The sequence below is a fragment of the Pleurodeles waltl genome, chromosome 12 (genome assembly GCF_031143425.1).
Source record: "Pleurodeles waltl isolate 20211129_DDA chromosome 12, aPleWal1.hap1.20221129, whole genome shotgun sequence".
Lineage (NCBI taxonomy): Eukaryota > Metazoa > Chordata > Amphibia > Caudata > Salamandridae > Pleurodeles > Pleurodeles waltl.
Genome location: NC_090451.1, coordinates 214,213,705 through 214,235,555, shown reverse-complemented (window position 1 = coordinate 214,235,555; position 21,851 = coordinate 214,213,705). Strand labels below are relative to the sequence as shown.

Sequence of the window (21,851 nt, the reverse complement as noted above, 5' to 3'; positions counted from 1 at the left end):
GCCAAGCAACAGCACATGAAGGAAATAACTTGGAATGGTGTGTGTAAGGAAACTCAAGCTAAACTTGCCACCTGCCCATGCTATAATGGCTATGTCTTGTTTTGCCCCCTCACCTCTATCCACTTCAATTTGCTGTTCCATCTACTGTAGGAAACCTGGGAAAATGACAGTGGAGATGCATCTTCCTCTAATTAGATGGGTAGTTCGAGTTGAAAGGTTGCACACCTCATGGTTGATCTCTGGCGTTCCACCTTTGTCACCAGAATCAGATAAGTAATGTCCTCTGACACCATCAGAGTTGGACCATCCAAGGGGAAACAGATCCAAAACCAAGACAACAGAAAGAGGAATGACTCAACAAAATAATCTACAATGAGTAAATGAGTAAATGTTGTTCCAAGTACTTGAACTTGACCTAAACCATTCAGGTATTATCACAAGAATATCTGGACACACCATAAATACCAAACAACAGCTTTTTGTTGGAGCCGGCTCTGACAGTGTAGGAATGATGTGCTTTGAGCAGAATCCAAATGTAGAAAAGTGGGTCTCAACCTATCATTTCAAGAAGACCTGCAGAAGCAGAAGGGGCAAGGTAGCTAGCATTTAACAATCACAGGTATAGGCAGGTAGGTGTAGAATGAGATTCAGTGGAAGACACAATAAGGTTCCAGTTATTTTCTGAAAAAGGATATATCAGATAAAACCATTCTCCCTCTCTGGAGCATTACAAACAGATCCTGAAATTATCAAGAGTTTTGGTGGCAATATTATACAGTTTTCATTGAGTTCCAGAAATGTTTCCAGCAGGTGCTGCTGCAAAGGACATCGACAACAATACTGCCACTGGAAATGACAACTTAAAAAAAAAATCTGTGGAAATGATGCTAACACTGAATTTGCCATTTCTGCCTTATTTTAAGAGAACATATACATCGGAGCCCTTAGCTCCACTTACTGAAGAGTTTGATAAGTGTTTCCTCTATACAGCAGTGCTTTTTATTTGGAGGTATAGTTCTTAAAGTTGGACCCTTAAATATTTAGAAACACGTTTGAAGAATTGTGCTTAGAATTGATTTGTATTGTATTAATTTTGAAGGTTTCAGCTTTTCAGTAATTGTGCTCCAGATTTTACGTGGAAGCTACAGTACTTGATAGATCAGTGTTTGGTTGAGGACCATCATCAGGAGCAGCATAATGTCTGCATTTCTGCTGCACTGGGGGACATGTTATGAAAGTGAGCACGAATGCCGTAGCCCTACATCAATTAATATCAGCAGAGGATGTCACAGATGAAAAATTACACGTAATGGGTTCTGGCAATCACAACCATTGCACATGTATGGTATAATCCTGTAAATAATGATGTACAGATAACAAATATACTTTACACAAAGAAAATAGTTAAAACGTGTTTTTCCGTACTGAATCTTCTTGTGTGTGGGGAAGGGAAAAAAAGTTTAAGCAACCACTTTGCCTCACCCTTCAGACAAATCACTTGTCTCATCTTTCAATGGTTCTTCGGCTGCTGAATCTGAAGACTGTATACTGTTCGTCTGCACTAGGAAATAAAATAACAGACAACTCCAAGTTACAGAAACATGGCTGCCAAAGAAAACAAACAAGAGCATGTTTGTATGTCTTTTTTTCGTTAACTCAAAACAGAAAAGCAGTGTTGAGCTTTTTGTCACTGTTAGCTATTCCACTCAAACCAAGGCATAAACCTAGTGTGACTGCACTAGAACCAGTACGTTGTTTCTGACTATGATATATACTCAGCACAGCAAGCATTGACAAAGAGTAGGTCTCAGCTATAAAACAGACTGGCTTGACAATGCTTTTTGTCGTAAGTGCCACAAATGTGCATGCATCGGTAGCAGCCAGCATGCAATGGCATTTTCATAAGTATTATAAAATCCATGTATAAATGGCTGCCAGGGATGTATGCCATTTGCAGTGACCATCTTTAAATGGTATTTATTAAAATGAAAGGAAACCCATTTGGAGATGACTGTCACACGTCACCAGCCATCTTGGAACAGCCAGAAAATATTTTAAGATGGTTGCCAACTGAAATCACGGACACTGAAACCAAAATGGAAGGAAAGAATTTCACTGAATTGGGAGCAGGGAAGTGAGATAGACAACAAAGCCATCAAATCACAGTGGTGGCCTGACGCAAAACCCACTCCAAGATTATGTAATGTAATGTAATGGAAATAACGGGTCTTGCCCACATACTTTTGAGGCTTAAGCTGCGTCTAGCTGAGATCAAAAAATTTGCTTTCACATAAATTCACACCAACTCCCATCCACAACTCCCTTGCATGCCGCTATCGCATAGTAACCATGCTCAGTAGCAAATACCATAAATTAACATCCACCAAGAAAGCTACTCAGTTCAGTTTCAGTTAAGTAATATAAGATGTGTAAAGGTTGAATTTGTTGTGTGAACAAGTGGTACACACTTCGAGCTAAATATTACAGAACAGTGCAATTCTTCACCGTCCCAAGCCCATTTTCAGAGGCAGAGCTTAAGGTGTAACTTTACAGCTACAAGCGATGGCAGTTGGTGGTGCCAGCAAGATTTACCTTAAAAAAAAATCTTTGACTGTCGAACTTTTTCCAACAATAAAACGAAGTCATGTGTCAGCCATTTCAGACAAATTCTCACCAAGGGCACTATATACAATGCAACATATTATGTTTTGACTTTCCAGAAAAATTAGGGACAGAGTTATTACCTTGCATGTTGCTTCCACAAGACTCTTTTGCAGGCAAAGCGGCTGTGCTTGTCAGTTGAGTGTATGACGAATTTCTGCAGTGGGATGTTTGGTTCTCCAAAGTAACAAACTGTATAGTGGTCTCATTGTTTGAAGGCTGCTGACATAAATCTGCTTGTGCTGGGCCATGAGGTGTTCTGGAAGCACAAACAGCTGCACTATTGTCTCTACTTGCAGCATTCACAGTCAAATGAGCTTCTGAACTCTTGTCATGATTCCATTTTGCTGACAATGCACTGTTCATGAGTAATGTACTGCAATCAGAATCTGTATCCATGACATAGGCGTGCCCTTCTCTGCAGCCCCAGACTGCACGTATTATGCCACAGTACTGAGAGGACAACATGCTCTGCAAGTCTGGTACAGCTTGGCAATCCCCTGCATGGTTATGGCTCCATATTACCAAACGGTGAAGACACTGTGGGCTTGATGTGATCAGGTCTAAAGTTCAAATTACAAAAAAGTGCATGATCATTTACTAAACTCTGAAGTGGAAAACAGCTGTCTCTCATTAAGATCAGCGGTGGTAAAATCGTTAAATAGAGAAAATGCATATTTTCAAGTAACTATAACGTTGTTTATTAAAAACATGCAACAAATAAAACCGGTATGTTTTACACTTTTCCCGGCACCACTTCATGATGATTCTTTGGGTATACACATGGAACAGGTGAGAGAAGCACTTTTTACAGAGAATAAAAAAGTTAAAAGTGGTATTCCATGAACCTCCACATGCTCCCCAATTCTGTATGTTTTGCTTTTTTTTTTTTTTTTTTTTTAAACAGGGTACTTTTTTGGTGCATTAGTCTGTGGTTGGGAAACTTTGTGACCACTTGCTTCTTCGCACAGTTTCTGGGGATCATATGTACATCAAAAATGATCAGCTGCGAGAAATGGCGGATTGCACCTAGTAGTAAACACCGGGTACTATGGCCCACAGAAAAGCTCTGTGCTCAGTAATCGTCCTCAACAGTATTCTCTTGTCTTCAGGCATAATTTTTTGTGACCTCACTTTCCAAGAATACCCTCAAAAAATACTAAAAGATTTAAAAATTAAAAAATAAAACAAGAATGCCACAGTTTCGCCCATGCACAGAGGAAACTGGGCAATGGGGTTGGTGTTTGGCCATGCAAGTCCATCGCTTCAAGCTTCATCCAACACCAAGCAGGGTGGAGAGGAGGGAGCTTTTAGAAATGCGGTGTATAAACTCACCTTGCTCCACAGCACATAGAGACCAGCCATTAGTAAAGCTCTGTAGGCACTGGCCAAATGTCTCCCCCCTCTACCCAGTCTTGAACTTTGCACATTTGGCATTGAATACAGAGTGGGCCTTTTGTCATACCCTGCACCCCATACTTACTCCCTGAACAGGCACAAACCATGGCCTATGCACAAGCTAGCACCCATTTATCATGCAATCGGCCTCTCTGGCACCCAGTTACCATGCCATCAATCCAACTGAAGATGCTGCACTTGAACACTGACAACTTTCTGCGTCCAGTCTTTGTTCCCTTAATTCTGCTGCACATGCATTTCGGCTAAAAGGATTTTTTTGTTTTTTTGCTAAATTTACATTTGGCTGTCGAACCAAGGAATAAGGAAACAATCATCTTAAAATGTCAGCGCGTGAATTGTGAAACTGTTATAGTTTGTGGAATTAGCGGACTTCTTTATTTAAATATAATCTTTAGAAGCAAATATAAACCAGAAGAGCTGCTATGACATTCTGTTTCTTTGTAAGTTATTTATTAGTGGCAATGTTGGACATAGCAAGCTCCACAGAACTGTTATTTTTTTTTTCAGACTTCTCAATCAAGCCCCTTTTAAAATGTTCACACCCATTTTCATTTTTTTTTTAATGGGTAGTGACATTAGATAGCACTGCGGGTAATGTAAAGCCTCCTCAGTGGATTCGTACTCTATATTATGAGGACACAGGGCAGCCATTCTCCTGCATCAGTTGACAGTTGTTATGCCACACTTAATAAAAGTTTTAGTAGAAACATAAGTATTAGGGGTGTGTAAAATTATAATTACATCGGAGTAAATTTCATAATTAAGTGTGACTCTTATGATGCAAAATTATAGAAAATTACGCAATTATATTCACTTGTATAATTTAGAGTGATTTGGGGTAAAAATGCCTATCGCAACAGCACAGGAACAGGGCGCCAGCAGCTGCCTCTGTTCATGTTCTTTTGCATTTACAGCTATTTTCTCAGCGCAAAATACATACCCAGATCCATTTTGGACTTGAGGGTGCATTTTGCACTAAGAAAATATTGCTAAATGCAGGGTTTAGCTCCCAGTGAAATACAAATAATCGCATGTAATTTTTCAGTAGTTTTGCATATTTACTGTAGGAAACTGGCACTTGTTGCAATTACACCCCCCACCTTTTTGCCTGATATTGATGCTGACTTGACAGAGTGTGCTGGAATCCTGTTACGAGGCCCCAGCACCAGTGTTCTTTCCATAAAAATGTACCATTGTTTCCACAACTGGCACACAGGTAAGTCCCTTGTAAAAGGTTCCAGTGGTACCAAGGGCCCTGTGACCAGGGAGGGTCCCTAAGGGCTGCAGCATGTGCTATGCCACCCTAAGGGACCCCTCACCAAACACATGCACACTGCCATTGAAGATTGTGTGTGTTGGTGGGGAGAAAAATTAAAGTCAACATGGCATCCCCCTCAGGGTACAATACCCACAAACCACTGCCTGTGGCATAGGTAAGTCTCCCCTCTAGCTGGCCCTACAGCCCTACGGCCGGGTGCACTATACCAAAGGTGAGGGCATAGCTGCATGAGCAATATGCCCCATCAGTGTCGAAGTCCATTCTTAGACATTGTAAGTGCAGTGTGGCCATATTAAGTATATGGTCTGGGAGTTTGTCAAAACGAACTCCACAGTTCCACGATGGCTACACTGAACACTGGGAAGTTTGGTATCAAACTTCTCAGCACAATAAATGCACACTGATGCCAGTGTGGGATTTATTGAAAAACGCACACAAAGGGCATCTTAGAGATACCCCCTGTATTTTACCCAATCCTTTAAGTGTAGGACTGACTGGTCTGTGCCAAGTTTCTGACCCCAAGGGGTGAGGGCCTTTGTGCTCTGAGGTCAGAAACAAAGCCTGCTGTGGGTGGAGGTGCTTCACATCTGCCCCCCTGCAGGAACTGTAACACTTGGCGGTGAGCCTCAAAGGCTCAGACCTCATGTTACAGTGCCCCAGGACACTCCAGCTTGTGGATATGTCCGCCTCCCGGACAAACCCCCAATTTTGGCGGCAAGTTCATCAGGAAACTTAGGAAAAACAAGGAGGAGTGACCACTTCAGATGGGACCACCCCTAAGGTGTCCAGAGGCCCCTCCATGCAGAATCCTCCATCTTGGTTGGATTATGTTTGTGCCCCCCTCCCCAAAGGGAGTGGGCAGAAGGAGGGTGTAGCCACCCTCAAGAACAGTAGCCACAGGCAACTGCCCTCTGACCCCTAAAAACACCCCTAAATCTAGTATTTAAAGGCTTCCTTGAACCCAGCTCACCAGATTCCTGGTGAACTACAAGAAGAAGAAGGACTGCTTAGCTGAAATCCCCAGCAGAGAAGGAGGAAGACGACAACTGCTTTGGACCCAGCCCTATCGGCCTGTCTCCTGCTTCAAAGAACAGTGACGCATCCAGCGGGACCAGCGACCTAAGCCAAGCTCCAGAGGGCTGCCCTGCACCCAAAATGACCAAAAACTCCAGAGGACAGCGGTCCTGTCTAAGAAAAACCAACAACTAAGGACTCCCACCTCACTCCGGATGCGTGAGTCCTGACCACTCTACACCCAACGCCCATGGCCCGTGTCCAGGTGGTCCACCCAACTGGAGAAGGTCCCCAGGCAATAGCAAGCAAGCGCCCACCCTGGGTTGACCGCTCCACGACGACGCCTGCAGAGGGAATCCCGAGGACCCCCCCTGACCGCGAAGCTGCGGATGATGAAATCCGACACCTAAAGGTACACTGCCCCCGCAGTCCCCAGGCCTTGAAGAGCCCCAACTCTGGTGCAGCAATGTTCAGCAGGCAGCCCTCCTGCCTCTCCAGCCTGTGGTTTGCCCGAGACGGTCTCCTGGACCTCGCCTGCAGCCTCTAAGTGACCCCCGGGGTTCTCTCATAGACCAGCAATGGAAACCTGACATCCTGTTTGCACCCTGTACCTGCTAAGGGTGTGTTTAGTGCCTACTTGTGGCTCGTCCAGTGTTCCTCTAACTCCCCCTGATCTGCCCTCCGAGCCACGGGTACTTACCTGCAGGCAGACCAGATTCCGAGTACCCGATTTCTCCATAAGAACCCACTTTAAATTTGCCCAACTGACCTCTGCACCCGGCCGGTCCCGTGTTGCTGGTGAAGGGTGTTTGGGGTTAACTTGAACCTCAACCGGTGGACTTCCTAAAACCCTGAGACTGAAACTGTAAGTGTTGTACTTACCTGCAAATCAAACTAACATCTCTTCCCCTCCAGGAACTGTTTCTGAAAATTGCAGTGTCCATTTTTAAAACAGATAATTGCCAATAATTCAAAAACTGCATAACTTACCAATTTCAAACAAAGTACTGCTGATACATGTGTGAAATACGACTCTATTGAAGTACTAACCTGCAACTTGAATCTTGTGGTTCTAAAAAATTAAGAAAATATATTTTTGCTATATAAAAACCATTGGCCTGGAGTTAAGTCATTAAGTGTGTGTTTCTTCTATTGTCTGTGTGTGTACAACAAATGCTTTGCACTACCCTCTGATAAGCCTAACTACTCGACCACACTGCCACAAAAGAGAGCATTAGTATTATCTACTTTAGCCTCTATTAAGCCTCTGGGAAACCTCTGGATTCGGTGCACACTATATCTCATTTTGATATAGTATATAGAGAGCCAGCTTTCTACAATTACCCTAAAGAAAATTACATGTTATGCCACCCCAAATCGATGTGCCCGCTCACTTCTGTTCACAATAGCCATAATGGAACACGTCTACTGCGAACTTCAATGCTCTTTCTTCTACTCCTATTATTTAGGGGACCCTGGGGAAGCTGTTAAATGCCCTGGTTTCCCCTTCTCCAGGTAAATTATATGGAAACAAAAGAGGCCTGAGGCTGCTGGCAGCTACTTCATTTCTCCATGAGCAGCTGACCACTGTCACTTGTGCTCTAGCATCCCAAGATTCTGTCATGACCAAGTCTCGGCCTTTTGTTTAAGGGGTTTCACAAGTCAGGAGAACATGTAGAATGCTAAGAAGCAGGGTTGAGATGTGCCTCATCAGCCGTTCAGCAAATCCTGGGGAGGGTTAGACATCTGCACACCAACCAGCCTTTGGGCAACGTGAGATGGCTTGAATACAATACCCACCCTCCTTGTTCAATCAGCTCATGAGTAGGGTGGGGACTTGGGGTAAATTAAGCTCCAGTTTTCTTCACAACTCTCTATGTAAGGGTTGTCTTTTATAATAGCAGAACAGAAAGGAAAGGCGTTTATGTACCCTTGTTATCATCCCTTGATTGGGAAATCTTTGTTTACATAATCAAATGCAAGGCAAATTCAACAGCTGTGATCCGGAAAATTTGAGAAGCTTGCAGCCAAATATATGTTTTGTTTCAAAGTCAATCACTGATTTTCATTTACAATGACAGAAACAATTCAGATTCAGAATTGTCTTTTTTCAATGGTTCCAAACTTCACAAGCGATGTAATAGATATTTGCATAACTCATGCAAACACCAGGGACAGCTACACTAATATCTGTTTTTTAAATAAAAATAGCGAGACCAAAAATTACCAAACCTAGAAGTGGAACAAAATAAGGTCAAAGCCTACATGGGCTCCAATTTGTTGTTCAGCCGCAGTCTTTCATAAAGTACTTTTTCCTAAGGGGTTTTAATAACAAAATATTACTTCTGAGCCTCCCACAAAACATTTTTACCCTTGATTGTTCAGCACTATATTGACTAAACTGAGTGTACTGCGCTTAATAGCCTAGAAAGTTTGGCAGAGATGGCTGAAAGGGTTGCAAAATTCTTAGCTACCCAAATGTAAGTTTTCCCCATGTATTTCTTTATCAAACTTAACTCTAGAAGAGCAAATGCAACTTTGGGACATGTGTGTAGGTATGAAAAATAACAAATGCCTCAGTTAGTCATGGTTAATTTCGACTTGCACAGAATTTTTTTTTTTTTAGGTCTAATAAATTTGAACCAGTTTGTTTAATCTGCACTAAATGTTCGAGAAAGTACAAGTCTGCCCGCCCAATTTTTCTTTTTTCTTTCTAAATATCATAGACATCTGTCTGAACCACGCACAAAAAATTGCTTGATAGAATTGAACCCAACTTGGAAGTCAGGAAGAGCTTGGTCAACCTGAAATATGTTTTGGGGTTTGTTGTACATCTGCAATGAATTAGACAGCACAATGTGCAACAGGTCTGAAAGGGTTCATTTTCTAGAAAGGAATTTCATAAGAAAACCTTCTCTTGTTCATTGCAATAACTCACTTGAACTGGAATGGTCACATCACTGCCCCCTTCCATTTTCTACTAACTCTTCATTATCACACGCCTGTTTCCATCAAATTACTGCGTATGGAAACATTCCTTCATACTCATCTTGACAAAGGATTCCAACACCTTCATCGGAAGAAAGCATGCTTTCTTTTACTTCATGAAGATGTTAACATGATGAAAACTTATAATAACATTATCAATCAAGCTGTCAATACCATAGGTCTCTTAAAGCTGAAATTGTAAAGCCAATGTCCTTCACAACCTTGGCTCACACTTTACCCAAACTCACAAACGTGAATTATACACCAGACTAAAACCAACAAAGGGTTTCCAAATCTCCCATCCTTCTAACCAAACTCAAAGACTTTAGAAGAGAGTAGAAGCAAATCATCATCCTTGCTATTCTCAGCTTTCCCTACTGCAATTTGTTCATCCCAAAACCTTCCCCATTTCTAAAACTTTTCTGGAGCCAGCTGCTATCAATCCTGACACATTCCTAGATCATTTCAACAAGAGTCTCTTGATTCACTTTTCTTCACCACCCATGAGCTTCAACCATATGGCAACTTCCAAAACATTGTTGGCTCGAGATGAGTGTAAAACAATACTTTTAGATCTATTGACAATTATCAGAAATCGCAAACGAACCCCATACTTCAAGACCATCATTCCACCACTCATCATTAAGAATAACTGCCTCATATTTGCAAAAGCCAGGATCTGATAGAGACTTCTAGCTACAGATTCCTTGAATTCTCCCCAGGTGTCAAACTGGATCTGAAAGACTTTACACGAGCAGAACCCCTGCACACCAGTATGTGGTGTTGATCAGCTCTGCGTCCGTTGTCTGTGTCGTCCGTGCCAGAAGTGACGTTGAGCTACCAATATATGTGCCACCTAGGCGCACGTCAGTTCTTTTCTTTTCACGCCAGAACGAGCGCTGATCTGGAGAAGAGCTACCCCTTAGTCAGTTCTTGACTGAGCTTTTTCAACATTCTGTCATCAATTTTTGAGGTTTACCCTCTTGGTGTGTCAATGATGTCATAGCGGAAGACTGTTTTTAAGCCCAGCGGAGCCAGTCACTAGTTGATATCATTGATAGACCCACACCTCGTCTGTCTGTGGTGTTTGGCGCATGACCACGACCCAAACTTGTGCTCCAATTGCTAGGCAATGCATCCAAAAGCTTTGAGGAAGCAGTCCCTAAAGCTAATGGTGGCCCAGCATGTGACTCCATGTAAGTCCAGGTCCAGGTCAAGGGGAAGGTCCAGGGACTGGTAGCGGAGTCTGAAGTCTTTTTTGTCCCATTCCAAGTCAGGTAAGTCGAGGCACAAGAAAAAGAGTAAGTAGTCAGGGGTTGTCGACTTTTTCGTGTCCGCTGGCTGACGCGACAAAGCATCGGCATTCTAGGCCTTGTTCCTCAGAATCTGTGCCTGGGTCAGCTCCATGCCTCCCCTACTTTCTAGGAGCCAGAGCAACCCCTCCCAAAACTTAAAGCATTGTATGAGGCCATGCCCCTCAATTTTGAGCAGTCCTACCCCTTTTGCGTGCTCTTGGGCCCCACAGCGTTCCGCGCCGGCGGCTTTGGCCCTGGCGAACCCCCAAGGATCCAATCCTGGATCTGAACCAGCACTGGTCGTACCATCTTGACCTTCCCAGGCGCTGGCCCCGATGCCAACGCTCCCAGCGCCCACTGGCAGTGCCATCCCCATTGTCATCTCGGACACGGAGCTGGATGTCCATCAATCGATGCCGACTCCAATGCCGGCAGGAGTCTTTCTTCCTAGATCGGAGCCTGAACCCTATTCCCTTGGGCTATGCCTCAGGGAAGACTGGGAGAGGGTCACTGGTCCCTTTAGAATACCATCCTTATGAGGGAGAAAGCTTGGACTGGCATGAGGATCTGTGTGAAGTCTGTAGACTGGATACTTCTCCGGATACTGGTATGCTTTCTTCCCTTACCATGGCTAAGGAGGAGTGAGCTTCCTATATAATGGAGTGTAAAGGACAGCTGAGGTCCTAAACCTGCCGTCAGCCTGTCATTGCTGTCCGTAAACCCCCCCATGCCTTTTCGGTCGTTATTCCCACACTCTGTGGGACAAGGTGGCGCAACTGCTGCCACAGGATCTGGAAGAGGCCCGGACCGTACTCTCTCAGACTGTTGCAGATGGGAGAGATGCAGCAAAGTTCACAATTTGTTGCAGACTTGATACGACTGACTTGCTAGGCACAGTGGTTTCCAAGACAGTGGCCCAAGGAGCTACGCCTGGATGGGGACATCTGGCTTTTTGGGGGATGTCCAAGCTTCCTTTGCCAGGATCTAAATCAGGCCCAAAAGTTTATTCTCATACTAAACGTCTAGTCTGAACATTTTAAAAATGAAGACCAATAAATACATGTTTAATTTATTCAAATTATGGGGAACTGCAAATCTAGATAACAATAAACCCTCAATCAATCACAGAAAAAATGGCATTAAGAACACTCATGTATAAGAGCTACAGACCTTTGAACTGAGCTTGTGAAGCCTGGGCTCACAACCAAAATCATAGTGCTATATCAGTCAAACTCAAATGAAAATAAGCAAGGATATGGTGTGAGGTAGCTGGCACTCGCTGACCAGAGCCATTACTGAACAATTTCAGAGGGTCTCAGTTTAGCTGGGCCAAATTACAAAGGTTGTCATGTACGCAAAGATCTATACTTTTTAACGACCCACAAACCTATTTGCCCAAATGTTAAGGTTCAAAGAAAAACCTTTGAAAATATATAGTAATAAAGTTACTATCTCAAAGACTGTTCTCCAGTAAAAAATTGCTTCTGTGAGAAAACAATTCCAAACGTGTCAGATACCTGATGAAACGGAGATAACCAGATCTGGGGAGGCCACTGCAGAGAAGTGTGAGCACTGTGAGAGTATAGAGACTACCATAAAGTGTGGAGAGGGGATGGTCAGCCTCCCTGGGAATTTTGTCACGGATGGAGGCCCACATTACCTGAACTGAGTACAGGATAAATCTAGCAGATATGATACTAAGTAACAGGTATTTATGATTCTCAAGCGCCATGCAGTGTGTCTAGTGCATGCCCTCTTCTGTGTGATCAAGATAAAAGAGTTAACAACTACAGCCAAATCTGACAACTGCCCACATTCAGGCAACTTGGACAATATGGGCAAAAGCTACAGCATCTGCAGCCCTAGAGTCTGTTTGCCTTCACCAAATGAATGATTCCAGTGCTGAAATGATAAATGTGCAGCACTAGACAGTTCTGCACCAGCACAGAGAAAGTCACTTACATTGGTAAACTCGCATAGTGGAAAGCAAGTGAACACACAGAGATTTTCATGACCTACAAAGAGAGGAGGAAACTGTGACAACCCTGAGAATGGCTGATATTGTACGACCTTCGTACGATGGCTTTGTCAGGGCAGATGAATGGGCTCACTGCTGATGACTACCACTGAGAGCGCGTCTTGTGCTGTCAAAGCATAAGTAACATGGCAGCTAGCAGAGGGTGAAGAGCCACCACCACTAAAGACATGTAGACAAACAAAAGAGGTAAAGTAGATAAGATAAGATCTGCCCATTCCCACATATTCTCACAAGAGAAGGTGTCCGAGTCAAGAGTTCGCACTAACATTGCACAGGAGTTGCTAAAACAATTCTTGAAAGAAATAAAAGATGATGTCAGCACCATCAGAAGGGACCTAGATGAATACACACCAAAACTAAAAAGTGATATAAATTAGTTGGCACAATGGTCAATAACCTTGAACAGGCAATGGATGGATGACAGATCTGAGGAAATAAATCATATAGGAACATGAATCTTGTCAGTTGAGGACCATTACAATGAACTCTTGTTAAAACAGGAAAGACCCGAGACCTGGTCCAGATGAAACAACATTCAAATTAGGAATATTTCGAGGGGAGCAGAGGGGACCATCATACTAGAGCAGGTACAGGAAATTCTACATCACAACGGAAAGGAGGAGCCCCGCTATTTGCCTAGACCGACCACAGTTGTACGAACAGGTCTCAGAACAGAAGCCAACTTTCCTTTCCCCAATCACACTCATCTATTTGAATTCAGATTGTTCACAAGCAAATGCAAGCACAGCTTTCCCCAGTGTACTGAAAACAAATGCCTTATGTTCGGCTCACTCTTTGTCAATCATTTGGTGAAACTATTTAAAGACATGAATAGACAGTATGCCCTTCCAGAATCCAAAATATTTCTCTATTCACAGGTTACGTGCTGGGTGCTGCATCAGATTATGGATCCTTGCAAACATTAATGACGTTCATGAAATGACTAAAAGATGGGTAACGCAACAGGAGTAGCATATCAAATTTCTTTAGACACATCCTCAACACAATCCCAGAAGTACAATCCAGGGCAGAGAGGCTAGAATGTAGACATAGGGAGACCCCTTTCACAGAAAGAATGGAAAAGATTGTACAACAGTGCACAGATACCGGCTCACTGAATAAAGGGAGGAAACTGCAATTCAAACTCATGGCACAATGATTTAGAACCCCTGAGAAAATAGCAGGTTGGGACAACTCTAAACTTGCTGGTGCGGTTGTTGTGCTATGGGCACACTGATGCATTTACTCTGGCACTGCCCCAAATTAAATAAATACAAGCAAGGTGGTGGAGGTCAGGGGTTATGTTGGGGTGTTGATTCTCTTTAAAAAGTTGCCATCTGTTTACTTCTTGCCAGCTATGGTTGTAGGTGACGGTGTGTGTAGTTATGAACACTAATAAAAACAAACAGTTAAACCTAAATTTGCATTTTATTTGCCTTCTTACCCAAGCATTGCTCTTCTCCTGTTTTCAACTGCGATTCCACTCCAAAGTCCCTAAAGAAGAAGGGAAACAACACAATATTTGATTTTCCAATTATGTTAAAATATACAATAATGAAGCCCATATCGTTCCAATGTGTAGCTCAGAGGTCAATTATGCGAACAACACAAAAGAATAAACATACATGCATGTGTGCTGTGATTTTCAAGACACAGACAAATTCAAATTCTGAAAACTGATAATTGTCTTTTCTTACTAGAGATATTGGTAAAGAAAACAAGTATTGGCAAAGCCATTAGGTTTCGCCTCTACAAAATCGATTGGTTTTGTCAATGTGTTTTTAAACATGTCATGCAGCAGCGCTGGTTGCTGAGCAGTATGTCTTAAAGTTTAAAAAAAAAGATTAGCGCTGCTGTGGGACATTTCTAAAAATCATTGACTAACTCGATGCTTGGCGTAAATTAGAGTGTCATGTGTCCGCGCTTGATTTAACTGTGCTTACAAATTGTACATTTCTTGATCTTCTGTGTTTCCCATGTTTGCAGTGTAACAAAGGTTCCATTGCAGGAAATTAGTCATAGGATGATTGGGTGAAACTTAAACCTATCAGAGGATCGGAGTTCTAGGACAATCAAATGATTAAGCCCAGGCTGCAGTGCCTGTAGGTGGGTATTCCATCTTTCTGCTTTCATTTCCTTCCGCATTGTATAACCAATCCCCACTATTCAAAGCTTCAGGCTTGTTTTACATGTGATTGCACTAGTTTTGTAACTAAGAAGACCGGTGACAACAGGTTAGCAGGAGCCAGTAAGTGAGAACGACGGCAAAGAGCTTTTAATAAGACATAAAAATCTACCACTAAGGAAGGGGTCAAAACAGACAAAGAGAATCCGAAGACAACAGCTATCAGGCAACAGAGATGAGAGAGCAGCAGTAAAGGAGAGCTGCTTGTTGGGCTGTGCGCTGACCATGGAGGAGAGTGCTGGTAGTGCTGCCACCGCCACGAGACAGGCATGCTCCTCAGGCTCCGGAGCCTCCGCTCTGCCACTGCCTTGGCCTGGCTAGGGCACAAGCACTGGGATGGCAAACGCGCAGGCAGCTTACAGTGCGTACCTCCTCTCCCAGCTCAGTCATAAAGCAAGGGCACAGGGAATGCACACGTGCAGCCTCATCCCCAGTTCAGTGGAGCAGCGGATACTCTAGCGAATCGAGTCACATATGGGAGGGGCGTACAAGCCGGGCCAGAATGGGAACACAAGGTGCTGCACCTGAGGAACAGCCACAAGGAGATTACTTAAAGAGGGGAATTCACACAAAACAATCACAGCGCAAGCTGTGTACAGCCAAAACGTAAAAAAAGTTCCTCAAGGGCGTGGCTTCGGGCATCAAGATGGCGGTCGCACTCAGAGTGCTCTGGACCCCTCCGTCATCCGCCCTTAACTACCGCGGTCCAAGGGAGCAAAAAACGCTGTACATGGCTCCCCGGTGTCCCGGGGGCCCGTGGAGAAGTCTGCTGGGGCGATTTGGAGAAAAGCCGGCGGCTCGCCCTCATACGGCGGCTCGGCTGATCCCGTAAAGAGGAGTTCAAGATGGCGGCCGCTGCGAGATGCACCCGGCGGATCTGAGGTGGGCTTGGGAGAAGATTGCTGCAGATTGAGGGACGGCGAGAGGCCCGGTGAGAGCTGGGGCACGCCCCGACGGTGGATCCCTGCCGCTGGAGTGCCGACAGGCCCCCCCCCCCCTTGTCGAGGAGGACGACACCGGGTGAGCGGCGCCGCGCCGGCGCACGAGGCGCGGGTGCGGCCTGGGAGACTGCAGGCCCTCTCTGGCCACCCGAGCGGCTTGCAGTGCCGCGCTGGGGCCGTGGCGGAGGCCCTGGCCCCCGAGATCCCCCTACTGGCAGGAATTTAAATCTGGAGGCGTGCTGGGGATCAGGACCCGCCCGGAGATCCGAGTGGCGCCCCCGGGGGGCAAAGAAGTGAATCGGAGATCGGGAGGGAGTGGATGGAGAAGACGAGCGGTGACACCCCCACTCCCCCATCCCTGCAGCAACAAGAGGGGGCTCGGGGGCCTGGTGGCTTGGTTCCGGCCTCTCTCGGGCCCGGGCGGAGCGCGAGCTGGACTGCGGCAGAATCTAGACTGCGAGCCGAGCAGTGGAGAACAACACCTTGGGGCAAGTGGATATCCTGGGTTCCGGGTCGTGCTTGTTTAACCTTGGACCCTGGTCGGAACGACTCGAGAGATTGAGAGCGAGGTCGTGACGGCGCGGGGCCTACAGTGGAGGTGCAAAGCCCTTAAGGTGGAGAGGCCTGGGTCTGGGACTCAGACGGGACCCCCCCCAACTGGTGGAGAGAGCGAGAAAGGGACCAGAAAAGAAGGGGCCATCGCCGGCCGTCCGTATGTGATCAGACACAGCGAGCCCCCCCACAGTCCAAGGTACTTAACAACGCACTAAATTCTCAGGCTTGAAACCGCATTAAGGAAGGTGTGGCCCACCTGACACACGCCTCAAGTGCCACGATGGGAAAAGATAAAACGAACAAACAACCTCCGCCCTCCCAACAAAAAAATAGACCAGTTCGCAACTATCACGGGCCAACGAGGCGGGGAGAAGCGGCTGGTGGGGGTTCGGCCCCGGACGGGGTGAGTGCCATTCTCCAAGCTATTCAATCATCGCAGATAGCCGTAGAAACAAAAATTGGTGAGGTGTGAGTGGACATGGGCCTCATCAGACAGGACCTTAGAAATGCAGTAACCCGAATTACGGAAGTGGAAACCCGAGTCTCCCAAACCGAAGACGATTTGTCTGACCTCAAAGCCAAAGTGGCCCAGCTACAATCCCGAACCGGCGAGCTTCACCGCCGTGCAGAAGATGCGGAAAACCGGGCCAGGCGCAACAACTTACGCTTCATAGGTTTCCCGGAGGGCATAGAGGATGACAAAGCAGCCGAATTCCTGGAGACGTGGATCAAATCTTGGATGCCTGACCAATCCCTCTCACCCTTGTTTGCAATTGAAAGAGCCCACAGGGCGCTCGCACCTCGCCCACCCCCGGGCGGCCCGAGGATCGCACGATTACTTAACTTTAAGGATAGAGACAATATCCTCAGGGAAGCGAGGCGGCAAGAGGGTACGCAGTGGGAAAACCACAAAATCCTAATTTTCCCGGACTACACCAGAGAAGTCCAAACCCGCCGTAGGTCGTACGAGCATGTTAAGCAAAAACTAAGGGCAATGCAGCTCTCGTACATGCTCCTTTTCCCCGCACGCCTCAAAGTCCTTATGGCTGGGAAAGCCTACTTTTTTGATTCTCCTGAGGAAGCTTGGGACTGGCTGACAGAGGAGGGCATCGGAGCCCGAAAGGGTCCCTCCGGGACCGCTGGAAGAACCCCACATGTCGGGCCCTCACCATTAGAGGGGCCCCGGAGGAGCAGACGGCGCACCAGATCCCGGAGAGGCAGACAGAAAGACTCGATCGCTCCTGCGGAGGATGATACAGCTCGGGACTCTGGTCCTCATGCTGAATCTAACACTGAGATTCTTCCGGTGTCTCGAACACCGTCCCGACCCGCCGAGGATGGGCGATTGAGTCAGTCTCCGGTACTCGGCTGACGGGAGGTGTGGGACCCCTGCGCGAGACGTAGGGGGATTCGGGCTTCGCTTGATCCTCTCGGGCGACCCCTAGCGAGATTAACATTGATAGCTCCAGAGACTTCCTAGAGTATGGTGTTGAACGCTTGATTTGTGACTGCTAATTGCAATTGATCCGAAAGAAAGGAGGGGTCCATCACTCCACTCCAATGACAGTTTTACTGGCTGTCTGGTTTTGGTTGGGTACATGGGCGACAGATGCTTCCGGGGGGGGGAGTATGGGGAGGGGGGGAGTTTAGAGGAGAGGGGAAGTTTAAGTTAGGTTTAAGAGGCGACAAATTAGTTAGCCTGGTTTGTAGATTTAAAATTTCACGGTCACGTCCGAAATGGTCATCCCTGGGCCTGCACCCAAACATGCCCAACATCGGCACACCTCACGCTTGGCCCTCAGTAACCCAGGTCCTCTCCTGGAATGTAAACGGCCTGTTAGACAAGATCAAAAGATCGGCAGTATTTAACACCCTCCGCAGGTATTGCCCCTCAGTAGTTCTCCTGCAAGAGACCCATCTACTTGGGTCCAGATGCCCTATGCTTGCGAGAGGAGGATACAATAGGGTATATCATGCAGGGTTTTCCAGAGGCTCTAGACGAGTGGCCATTCTGCTCCACCGATCTTTGCCTATGGTAATCACTTCCACGCAATCTGACTCACAAGGTAGATTCATGGTGGTAACGGGGACTCTTCACGGACAACCGCTAAACTTGGTGTGCGCCTATGCGCCCCCGGCAAATCTTGACTCCTTCCTACTTTCGCTCCACCGAGTAACCTCAGGATTACCCCCAAGGAACTACCCTACTGGGAGGCAACTTCAACGCGGTCCTTGACCCAAAGCTGGACATTTCTGGGGAAACTACCACAAATAGATCCAAGCGGGCCTCAGCCCTAAGTAGTTGGGCGGAGAGCCTCGGATTGTGTGAGGTGTGGCACACCTGGCATCCCAGAGAACGCCAATACACACATACTTCGGCAGCCCACCAGACGCAATCCAGAATAGACCTGGTGTTCATGCCAGCCCTAGATTTCTTAAAAGTCGCAGGGGCAGAGATTCTTCCACGGGGGGTCTCCGATCATGCACCAATACGGATCCGACTGGGTAGAGCAAACCTTACCAGACGGCCTATGTGGCGCTTGAACGCGTGGCACTTACAAGATACAGAGTACACCCAAGAGATCAGGTTGCACCTCGGCCAATATTTCGAATTAAATGAGGGCTCGGTTCGGTCCCCAGGAATGTTATGGGCTGCCTGCAAGGCCACTATTAGAGGACATGCCAGAAGCATTCTTCGGTCCCGTGAACGGGATCAAAACTCCCAGATCACCGAGCTAGAGAACAAGGCCCAGAGACTCGAATGCCAACATGAAAACTTGGCATCGGCCTCGACCATGAGGAAACTGACCAGGGTAAGAGAAGATATTAAACATATAATGCTAGATTCGGCCAAGCACATGTGGAGAGCCTCAGCAGGCTGAATTTATGGATGGGGGGATAAAAACGGGAAGCTACTGCATTGGCTGGCCACCCGCCCCATGGCTAACAGAATTATACCGGAGATCTTAAATGACTCGGGTACTCTTGTCAAAACAGCAGTGGAAATCGCACATAGCTTCGCCTCCTACTACGCCCGTCTATACGCCAGGCACCCACGCCCTGCTGTTGAGAGAGAGTCCCCCCCCCCCCCCCCTACTAAATGAGATTACCCTTCCCGGGGTAACCCCAGAGGTGAGGGACAGACTGGACGAGGCCATCGATCTTGTAGAAGTCTGTAACGCAATATCGGGACTAGCATCAGGCAAAACACCAGGCCCGACGGCTTTCCAGCGGAATTTTATAGTAAAAATAGCGATATTCTGGGTCCCCACCTGCTCAACATGTACGAAGAAGCAGAGAATCAAGGCCGCTTCCCAACAGAGATTGATCAAGCCACTATTGTGGTAATCCCCAAAACCCAACCCCCATCACGACAATGTTCAGCGTACCGGCCTATCTCGCTCCTAAATGTGGAAGTCAAGGTGCTCTCTTCGATCCTTGCTTCCAGACTGAAGGAGGCAATGCCCACGCTGGTGCACCCTGACCAATGTGGTTTTATGCCCACTCGTAGCACAAGGCACTGCATCAGACGATTACATCTTGCTTTGGCGCACCGCAAAGCGCTATTGCATACGCAATTGGCACTGCTTTTACTCGACTTCGAAAAGGCCTTTGATACGGTAGATTGGTCCTACCTCAATCAGGTCCTATATAAAAACAGGCTCGGACCTAAATTCCGGGGATTGGTGAAACTCCTATACTCTAACCCGACGGCTCGAATCAGGGTGAATGGAGTAGTCTCCGACCCAATCCCCATTGGCCGTGGGACTCAACAGGGATGCCCGTTATCTCCCCTGCTCTTCGCACTAGTGATAGAGCCACTGGCGATACTAATGAGAAGCGACCCACTGATCGAGGGCTGGCACTGGCCCTCTGGTTCGGAAGACAGAGTGGCTTTGTACGCAGATGATGTGCTCCTGTATATCTCCAACCCATCCAAAAGCGGCCCACGCGTCCTAGAGATCCTTAGACTTTTCGCGGAAGCCTCAGGGCTGACCCTGAACCCAGCCAAATCTTTACTGATCCCCCTTCATCGCTCGCGCGACTGTATAGATTGGCAACGAAATATCCCTGTACGGAGAAACAGCTTTAAATACCTCGGGATACATATCTCACTTCTCCCTGAGCTAGCGTGGGAACTCAATGTCGCGCCGCTTTCAAAGAAAATCAAAATCGACCTTCTGCGCTGGAAGGCCCTCCCCTTGAATTTACTGGGTAGAATAGCGCTGTACAAGATGATGATTCTCCCCAGGCTCTTATACCTCCCGCAGAATTTCCCACACCCCATCCCCGTGAGATGGTTCAAGGAGATGGATTCTTTAGCACGCCAATTCATATGGAGTGGGTCACGTACCAGATTGTCGCTAAAAACCTGTCAGAGGGATGTATATGAGGGTGGACTGGGCATGTCGAAAATTCAATACTATTATCTAGCGATGCACACACTTGTAATCAATGACTGGATGGGAGGTGGATGGACAGACCCCGCACACCAACTAGAATTAAAGACAATGGGCTACCCACGGATCCTTGACATACTCTACGGGAGCCTGATACCCCGGGATACTCCAGATGTGACCAAAGTGGTACTACTGGGATGGCGTACAGCCCAGAAAGTGACGGGGTGGTGGGGACGTCTAACCCAACAAACCCCGCTATGGCATGGGAAGCAGCTGATACATGTGGCAGGTCTGGAGGGCTTCCAGAAATGGGACACCATAGGGATCTCCACGCTGGGAGATGTTTGGAGAGGGACACATATACGATCTTTTCAAGACCTCCAGAAACAATATTCCTTAAACAAAACACAGTTCCACCGATATCTCCAATTACGCCATGCCCTACTAGTTCACCTGCAGACAGGAGACACCATACCCGAGAACAGCCCCATGGAAGCCAAGGCACTGATGGGAGACCTGGGAAGGGGAGGGGTTTCTCAGATTTATCGCACCTTGATCACCGCCACTGGGGGACCCCTAAGAGAGCTTCGCCAAAGGTGGGAGAGTTGGGTGGGATCCATGGAGGAAGCGGACTGGACAGAAGCACTAATGGCCCCACGCTCCCTAACAATGGCCACACGCTTCCGTTTAATACAATCCTATTTCCTACATGCTGCATACCTCACACCCGCCATGTTACATAAAGCAGGCCTCCGCCCCACAGCGGAATGCCCCCGCTGCAGGTATCATACAGCGGATTTCTACCACATGGTATGGACATGCCCGATTATAATGGCCTATTGGGAAAAGGTGGTGCAAGAGATATGTGAGGTCCTACAGGAGGAGGTAAAGAGGTCACCACTGCCCCTCCTTCTCGGGGTCAAGGGAGATACAGAGCTACGAAGAGCAGATCGGTCCTTCTTAGGGTGGCGTGTCTAGTGGCCAAAAGGGACGTAATGGCAGATTGGAAGGCCAGGGTGGCTCCGGCCCTGGCTAAGTGGAGACGGGGAGTGGATTGGTGTGCGCAGCGGGAGAAA

The 21,851-nt window shown here is 46.7% G+C and overlaps 1 protein-coding gene across 3 annotated transcripts in view; it reads right to left on the bottom strand.

Moving 5' to 3' along the window:
* The window catches only part of ZNF276 (zinc finger protein 276), a 227,403-nt gene that overhangs the window by 126,404 nt on the left and 79,148 nt on the right, over nt 1–21,851 (bottom strand). For 2 of the 3 annotated variants that reach the window (XM_069217212.1, XM_069217211.1), the window contains exons 3-5: nt 14,139–14,188; nt 2,745–3,224; nt 1,483–1,561 (exon numbers count right to left, since the gene is read on the bottom strand). In XM_069217212.1, coding sequence (XP_069073313.1) covers nt 1,483–1,561; nt 2,745–3,224; nt 14,139–14,188 — 609 coding nt within the window. The remainder of the gene's footprint in view (nt 1–1,482; nt 1,562–2,744; nt 3,225–14,138; nt 14,189–21,851) is intronic. The other variant, XM_069217214.1, reaches the window with a different exon arrangement.